Source organism: Alternaria atra (genome assembly GCF_907166805.1).
Source record: "Alternaria atra isolate CS162 genome assembly, contig: 37, whole genome shotgun sequence".
Taxonomy (NCBI): Eukaryota; Fungi; Ascomycota; class Dothideomycetes; order Pleosporales; family Pleosporaceae; genus Alternaria; species Alternaria atra.
In genome coordinates this window covers 840930-848995 of record NW_025091336.1, presented here as the reverse complement: position 1 = coordinate 848995, position 8066 = coordinate 840930, and the positions used below count along the sequence as shown (strand labels likewise).

Sequence of the window (8066 nt, the reverse complement as noted above, 5' to 3'; positions counted from 1 at the left end):
CACCACAATAACACGCCACGCCTCTGGGTCGCCCGGACATTCGGCTGTAGACGAAGAGGGGGGCGCCAGGACCAGGGCGCGAGAGAACATCAGCTGCCCTCCAAGTGGAGCTGCAGGCCACGAGGGCGTGGCCGGGGCCTTGAGCAATAATAACAATGCTGCAAAACGAGGCGACAGGCCTGTGCAGCGGGATTTGATTTTGCTGCAAGCTGCAAGGGTGAGAGGACAAAGTTTGAAAAAAGACATGTTGTTGAGTCGAATTCCAGCTTCTTCAACGCCAGTCGGAAGACTTTTTGCGGCTACTCACCCCTGTACTCATCGCGAGTGTCCTGGTACGTCGTTGTCGAATGTGCGGCGGCGGCGGCGGCTTGGATTGACGGGCTGTGGTGCAAACAAAGACAAGGTTGTGGTTGCTCGAACTGCGTGCTGCATGAAATTGCTGCGGCGGGCGCTCAGGCGTCCGCAGCATTGAATTGGCTGACGTTGTCGAGCATTCGCGGAGTGTTGAGGGACACTCGCTAAAGGCGTCGTGGGCCCTGTGGATAGGGTTTTCCTCAGGCCATGATAACGGCCTCAATGGGCTGGTAACGTCTCAAGGGGAACCGTTGTCGCATGTCAAACGGAGCATCAGAGGCAGCTACTCACTAATTGGCGCGCTCAACCTATCGCTAGAGAGCTATTCGGTGCTCGTACTGCCCGGTTGGTATAAGCATGGCAAGCTCCAGCGATGATTGGAGTGCGTCTCAGCCACGCGCCAGCGAGCAAGTGGGTGCAGCTCATTTCAGGCGGCATGACGGCGTGCTGGGAAGAAATCTGATGCCTCACGTGCAGGCCGGCGTCCGCAGCTGCAGACGCAATGGTCATGTTGAATGTTCGTGGTGTCGTCTTGTATAGACTGGCTGGGCCAGCAGTCATAACACGCCTGACGTCGTGTGCAAGAAAGAAGTCGCGACTGCTGACGTCTCTGTTCCAAGAAAGAACGATCCGCAAGCTCCTGCCTCCGCAATACACCAACAGCCTTGTGTACCTAACATAAGGCTCCACGAGCATTTATCATCTGCATCCCTTCCCGCCTACTTGCTGCAGGTCCATAATTCCTGCACCGGGCTATCACTACACGCTCAAGGTCTACCAGCTTAGACGCCGCTCGACTGGCCTGCGCTGACAACTACGTGAATTGCAGGCCTTCTGATCACGTTGGCACCCAATTTCGCACTAGCAGTGCCCCGCCCTTAATCCCCAGCACTGCCGTCACTCAACCCCATCGTCGCCTTTCCTCACACCTTCACAAGCTCTCCATCTCTGCCGTCAATTATCCTTCACCCTCCCCTTCCCACCACCTGCTGTGACTTTCGCCTGAGCATCGTTGCTGAGCGGTCCCCCTGCGCCTTCCTTGTTCCTTAGCTCCGTCAGCCACAACAAGCGTCACCTGGTACTGCACAGACGGCACGCGGGACCACGCCCTCTTGACACTCAACCTCGCGCCTACAACCTAATCCACCACGCCTCTGCTCCGCCAAACTCGACTCCTCGCCCACACTCTGCTCCGCTACCGTCCGCCATACTCCCCACCAGCAATCCGCGCAGCGCTTGCGGACCCCCCTCCCACACGCATAACACCAAACAATGAGCCAGAACCGGCCATCGGCCTTCTCATCGCTAAGAATGGGTGGTGAGTCTCCCCCTTGAAAACACCGCGTCATTGATGTCATGCTCACAATCCCACAGAAGTTATCCGCGAAAAGGTCCAGGACGGCCTGACCGGCGACTACAAAGACCTCGCATACACGCAGTGCAAGATTGTCGGCAACGGCTCTTTCGGTGTCGTCTTCCAGACGAAGCTGTCGCCTAGTGGTGAAGATGCGGCCATCAAGCGTGTCCTGCAAGACAAGCGCTTCAAGGTACATACGCGCGACAAAACCAATTCACACAGCCTCAGCTGACCCCCAACAGAACCGCGAACTCCAGATTATGCGCATTGTCCGACATCCCAACATTGTTGAGCTCAAGGCCTTCTTCTACAACAACGGCGAGCGGGTATGTGTCTGCAAGCAAGCGCATCTATGCATTTCGTGTAACTAACCGTGTCAGCCACAGAAAGACGAAGTGTACCTGAACCTCGTGCTAGAGTTCGTTCCTGAGACTGTTTACCGTGCTTCGCGCTACTTCAACAAGATGAAGTCGGTTATGCCCATCCTCGAAGTCAAGCTGTACATCTACCAGCTCTTCCGCTCGCTCGCCTACATCCACTCGCAGGGTATCTGCCACAGGGACATCAAGCCCCAAAACCTGCTGCTAGACCCTTCAACCGGTGTTCTGAAGCTCTGCGATTTTGGAAGCGCAAAGATCCTGGTTGAGAACGAGCCAAACGTGTCCTACATCTGCTCCAGGTACTACCGTGCGCCTGAGCTGATTTTTGGAGCGACAAACTACACCACCAAGATCGGTATGTTGGTTGTGTTATGACTGGAAGTGTTCCATGCTAACACTCTTTAGATGTGTGGTCTACAGGTTGCGTCATGGCGGAGCTGATGCTCGGACAGCCACTGTTCCCAGGCGAGTCGGGTATTGACCAGCTGGTAGAGATTATCAAGGTTTTGGGAACGCCCACCCGGGACCAGATCCGCACCATGAACCCCAACTACATGGAGCACAAGTTCCCTCAGATCAAGCCTCATCCGTTCAGTAAGGTATGTTGTGCAAATCATCATCAGCAACTGCGTGCTTTTTACTTACATCTACCAGGTGTTCCGAAAGGCCGATCCAAATGCGATCGATTTGATCTCCAAGCTGCTCGAGTACACGCCTACCCAGCGTCTTTCGGCTATCGATGCTATGGTACACCCCTTCTTCGATGAATTGAGGGATCCAAGCACACGCCTACCAGACTCGCGTCATCCCAATGGAGCAACTCGTGATCTGCCTGAGCTGTACAACTTTACTCATCACGGTATGTATTCTTGGCCCTGTAAGCGATGCATAATCTAATTTGTTCAGAACTCTCCATTGCTCCTCATCTCAACAACCAGCTGGTACCGCAGCACATCCGCGCGACATTGGCCGCACGTGGCCTCGACTTCGAATCGCCGAACTTCAAGCCATTAACGCGGGATCAGATGATAGCAAGGCTAGATTAAGCCCCTGCTATCACACGAAACGATACCATTCATTCATGCGGCGGCTTCTGATCCTCTCTGGGCCTAAGCACGAAGCTTTTCCGTCCGGAGAGATGCAAAATGGAGTCTCAAATGGGCGTCGGTTCTATTAGGTGTATACTACGAGGAGCACACCCTTTCCTGCTTTATCTGAGCGCGTCTGAAATGATACCGACATTCACCTTTACAAAGAATGACCTGGCTTGCTTTTCCTTGGGGGCTACTGGCCTCCCCGTTCACGCGAAATGATCATGGACCGGCACCGCAAATGATGTTCCTCGATCCCCTTTTAAGATGACGAATGGGCGCAGATGGTTGCAACTATGATGGAAATGAGGAACGGGCAAAAATCGGCATGTATTGAGTATGGGATGCTAAGGGATGGTCTCGCTCATCCAATTTCCGACGCTTCAACAGTGGTAACGATGCGTCACCTGGGTTGCATGCGGGAGTTTTCTTTCTGTTAAGATGAGTTCGGCGGGCTGCACATTGCGCGACGAGGCTTTTATGATCGTGGGAAATGCTATTCCTGTAATGGGATCATGCAGGCTGGACGATGGACGGCTAGCCTGGGCAAGCACTAGAGCAAGGCACCGCGCTTTTGCAGCGGGACGAATGGCCACCGGGAAATGACTGTCCTGCCATTCGCCCACCTCTCAGCACACTTTCTAGAACGAAGACTTCTTTCATGATTTGTCATTTTCTGAAGTCGTTGAATATGTTCGTGATGCATTTTGTGTGAGAACCGATACATCTTTCCACATGATCACAGTATCACGTTCCTCGAGGACCCAGCCAGTCTTCCGCGGGAATATAAAGGCATTAGGTGTTATGTTTGTACGCATCACTTCATACCCTTGGATCAAGAAACAGCCCAGGTAGGTCCATCAGTATGTACGACCTGCCTTTACTTGTAGCCTCACCTCGCGAGTCTTGCACGGTCTGGTTGTTCTGTATATAAAGCTTCCTTCTGTGTCCTTCTGTAATCTCTCTCTACAACAAAACTACGTACTAAACAGTCAACTTGACAATTGCGAACAAACAGTAAGCAACACAGTACAAGCTAACAACAGCAATAATATGAATGGCTTGGACGGGGACATAGAAAACATAAACCTGGATCGAAGGGCTTTGATCAAGTCAGCAGATGAACAAACACAGCAATACTCAGTATTGAGCATTTCACCCTCCAATGATTCGTCGATGGAAGTTGACGTCGAGGGTGCATGGATCGCGCGCCAAGGTCCGGGTGGTGCGAATGCCGCTAGCCCTTTCGATACGCAAGCTCCAGAGCGACTTCCGCGCCAGTTCAACGATTCACTATCGCGAAGCATCCGCCAACATCGCAATCGAACCGCCCCATACCACAACCGTGTTTCTGATCATCGGCACGGCAACTGTTCCTCACCGCGCAAGCCCGTATACTACGACCGCGACGACTTTCGCGCTGACCGTGCTTAGATCCCGTCGCAACAGAAGGAAGATTCTCCGAAGACGTTGGAAGAAAAGGCACGCGCAGTCTTGGTCGCAAACATGGCGGACGCAGACTTCAAGGAAGAGCGTGAGGATAGGCGCGAGGACCGACGTGATGACAGGCGCGACCGTGGAAACTATCGAGGAAACAACAAGCGCCGCCGTGATGGTGAGTACACATCCATCCTCTTTCAAGCGACTGCGCAAGCTGCATAGCTAGTCTGGAAGGCTTCATTGCTTCGATCGCTATCATGGCTCCAAATCTGAACCTTCAATCTGTCTTCATCATTCTGCTTTGGGGTCTGGGTACTTACATATTTCTACGATACTTACACCTTCGCCCAGATGACAACGACAACCACTACCGCGGCGACGACCGACGCGGACCCCAGCGCCGCCGCAATGACGATGGACCTCCACGTCGCCGATACGAAGAGCCGCCGTTCCCCAAGCTGCGAAGACTGCTATTGAACATTGCCAGCTCCACCAAGCTACCCCAGGACGAGGCTATCGAGATCGCAAAGTTCTTCGGAGAGCACTTCGACGATGAGCGTCTCCGCTCTGACTTCTTTGATGTCTTGGTACAGCTGTAAGCACGACCAGGTTGTGCCCATCATCCCTCACATCACTAATCGTCTTAGTATCATTGAGCAACCCTTCAAGATTCCGTTCGTCGCAGCCGTCGCCTACTACGCCAACGATGTCAAGCCAGAAATCACCATTGAGGCCATGAAGCGTGTCGGAGACCGGGCACAGGAGGCGCTGAATGCTGGCGAGTGGAAGGAATTCAAGTTGCTTCTGAGATTCTTCGCATGCCTGCAGTCACTCTACGAGGAAGATGGTGTCTTCACCTTCCTTGGACAACTCTTCGACACAGTTGTTGACCTTCAGAGTGCCAATGAGAACGACGTAAGAGGCCCAGATACTCAATTTTGACAACCACTAACACTTCTAGGTTGTCGGAATCGAACTCGTCAAGATCATTCTTCTTACTATTCCTTACGCTATCGTCGCTGGAGGAGAGCGTTTCCATGAGCAAGCGCAACAACTGCTGAAGAACACTGGAATAGTAGCGAGCAATGCGGTTCCCATCGAGAGCCTCATTCACTCCTACGTCGGCGATTTCGAGTCGAAGCCGGTAGACCACCACAGCGTTATTGGCCTTCTTCAAGCACAGCTGTCAGTTGAGGCTGAGTCTGGGTTTGAACTGAGGTGCATTCCACGCATCGACAAGGATGCTCTGCGTAGAATGAACACGGAGGAAGACGCTTTGCCCACGGCTCCTCAGACTCACGCCTTCCCGACTTTCACTATTCCATCCCCTGTCAACCCTGGCCCACGCCCTGTCTTCCCGGAGGCGTACTTCTCCTTGTTCGCTGACCAGGAAGTCGACACCGTACCCAAGACCACGGACATTGCGTCGTCGCTCGTTCGAGATGCCATCGTTGACACGATCAACCAGCTCGACTTCAACCGTGAAATGGTCGCCAAGTTCCTTGTAGATGTCGATTGCTACTGGTCTGTCGACATCTTTGCCAAGCGCGGCTCACCCTTTGACAAGTTCCGTGAGCTGGTTGGCGACAAGATTCAGTACAAGTCGGAGGATATGATCATCGATGCTATCTTCTCGCAACTGTTCAAGTTGCCCAGCGCGGAACACAAGCTTGTCTACTACCATGCGCTCATTACCCAGTGCTGCAAGGTTGCGCCCGCTGCTATCGCCCCCTCTCTCGGACGTGCTATCCGTACTATCTACAAGAACCTTCCCATGATGGATCTGGAGCTAGGCTACCGATTCCTTGACTGGTTCTCCCACCATCTCAGCAACTTTGAATTCCGATGGAGGTGGACCGAATGGCTCGAGGATCTTGAGCTCTCAAACCTGCACCCCAAGAAGGCCTTCATCCTTGCGACCTTGGACAAGGAGATACGATTGTCCTTTGCCAAGCGCATTCGATCAACGCTCCCAGAGCCAATGCACTCGTTGATTCCCGAGCGACTGGATGCGGACAACAGTCCTGACTTCAAATACGACAACCAGCGTATGTATATTTTGCATGTGAACATGGACGTCACTAACAGCTCCTCCAGAAACCCCCTATGCTACTGAAGGCCAGACGCTACTCAGTCAACTGAGGAAGAAGGCTACGGCCGAGGAGATTCAAGTTACCATTGACACAATTCATGAGAAGGCTCTCGAACAAGGTGTTAGCGAAGTTCTCGTACCTTCGACTGATGCCTTTGTCACCGCCATCTGCCGACTAGGAGCGAAGTCACTATCTCATGTTCTATCTTGCATTGAACGCGGCAAGGACCGACTTCTCGAGCTTTCGCAAAACGAGGTCGCGCGTCGTCAGATCGTGGCGAGCGTCGTTGAATACTGGAAAGACCAGCCTGGTGTTGCGGTCCGCATCATCGATATTCTGCTCAACTATACTATTCTCGCGCCAATGACTGTCGTTCAGTGGGTGTTCGGTAGCCATATGGGAGCTGGGGAAGCCTTGACGGAGAGTTGGGTGTTTGAAATGGTCAGCAACACAGTTGCCAAGGTTACCAACCGCAACCGTCAGATCGCGTCTGCCCGCCTTCAAAAGGGTCTTCCTCAGGAACAGATCGAGATGGTTGAAGCCACGCTTGCCAAGGACCGTGACAACGCCCGCGAGCTGTTCAAGTACATCGAAGACTCTATGCGTGGCGTTGCTGAGGGCTCCGCCGATACTCTGGTCGAAAAGTCATCCGATGGCACGCTTACCGAAGAGGAGGTTGAGCTCATCAAGGCCTGGGGAAAGCGCTGGCACACTGTCTTCATCCGCAAGGCACAGGTCGAAGAGTCTGTTGTTGGCGAAGAAGCGGTTGAGGCCCGCATCAGGCTTCTCGCTGCTGAGCCCGATATCGTTGCTGAGAGCATGGAGCAAGATGGCGAGGGTGTTGCAGAGGCTACCAACGGAGAGGCGCAGATGTCTCTTGCCTAGGACTTTGCAGGCTGAGACTGAAAGGGTACGATATCGGACATAACAAAAGCACAAGGATAGCGTCTGCATTCATTGGGTGGCGTACTCTGGCAAGTGCTAATGGGCATCATCTTTCACGCCGACAGGCGAGATGATGCGCACGTAGGGTCTTTTTCTTTCTCTTTCTCTTTAACATGGGCATCGAGTTTGCTTGATAGTGTACATTACATCTCAAAAATGAGTATTTTCATGAAATTTCTATGGACGACTTAGTGCTGCGGCTTCGAGATTCTTCTATGACGACTTGGTGAATGCAGTTTGACCAGTGTAAGGAAGCAGAGGCGCTTTTTGCTTATCCGCGTCAGCGGGACTAACAAAGAACCAGATTTGGCTTTTGACTCCCACGATGCGAGGAATGAAGCCGACAAGAGAAAACGACACGTCAAAGTTTATCACATCTTCCATGTGGGTTTATTCAACTGCCTGC

General features: G+C 52.9%; 2 protein-coding genes across 3 annotated transcripts; both read left to right on the top strand.

Moving 5' to 3' along the window:
- Nucleotides 1-1626: 1626 nt before the first annotated feature.
- Nucleotides 1627-3137, top strand: ALTATR162_LOCUS12007 (uncharacterized protein; the record flags this gene model as incomplete). Of its 2 annotated transcripts, none has more annotated exons than XM_043319651.1 (7): nucleotides 1627-1672; nucleotides 1729-1901; nucleotides 1954-2037; nucleotides 2098-2446; nucleotides 2497-2690; nucleotides 2746-2950; nucleotides 2998-3137. In XM_043319651.1, 7 exons carry the CDS (start codon nucleotides 1627-1629, stop codon nucleotides 3135-3137), a joined length of 1191 nt encoding a protein of 396 aa, XP_043175586.1. The 2 variants fall into 2 exon arrangements, with proteins under 2 accessions (XP_043175586.1, XP_043175587.1); XM_043319652.1 differs by having other exon boundaries at nucleotides 2092-2446.
- A 1098-nt stretch (nucleotides 3138-4235) lies between these two features.
- Nucleotides 4236-7600, top strand: ALTATR162_LOCUS12006 (uncharacterized protein; the record flags this gene model as incomplete). Its single annotated transcript, XM_043319650.1, has 6 exons — nucleotides 4236-4574; nucleotides 4617-4797; nucleotides 4845-5217; nucleotides 5270-5537; nucleotides 5584-6670; nucleotides 6720-7600. The coding sequence occupies 6 exons, from the start codon at nucleotides 4236-4238 to the stop codon at nucleotides 7598-7600; spliced, it is 3129 nt and encodes a 1042-aa protein (XP_043175585.1).
- Nucleotides 7601-8066: the final 466 nt, after the last annotated feature.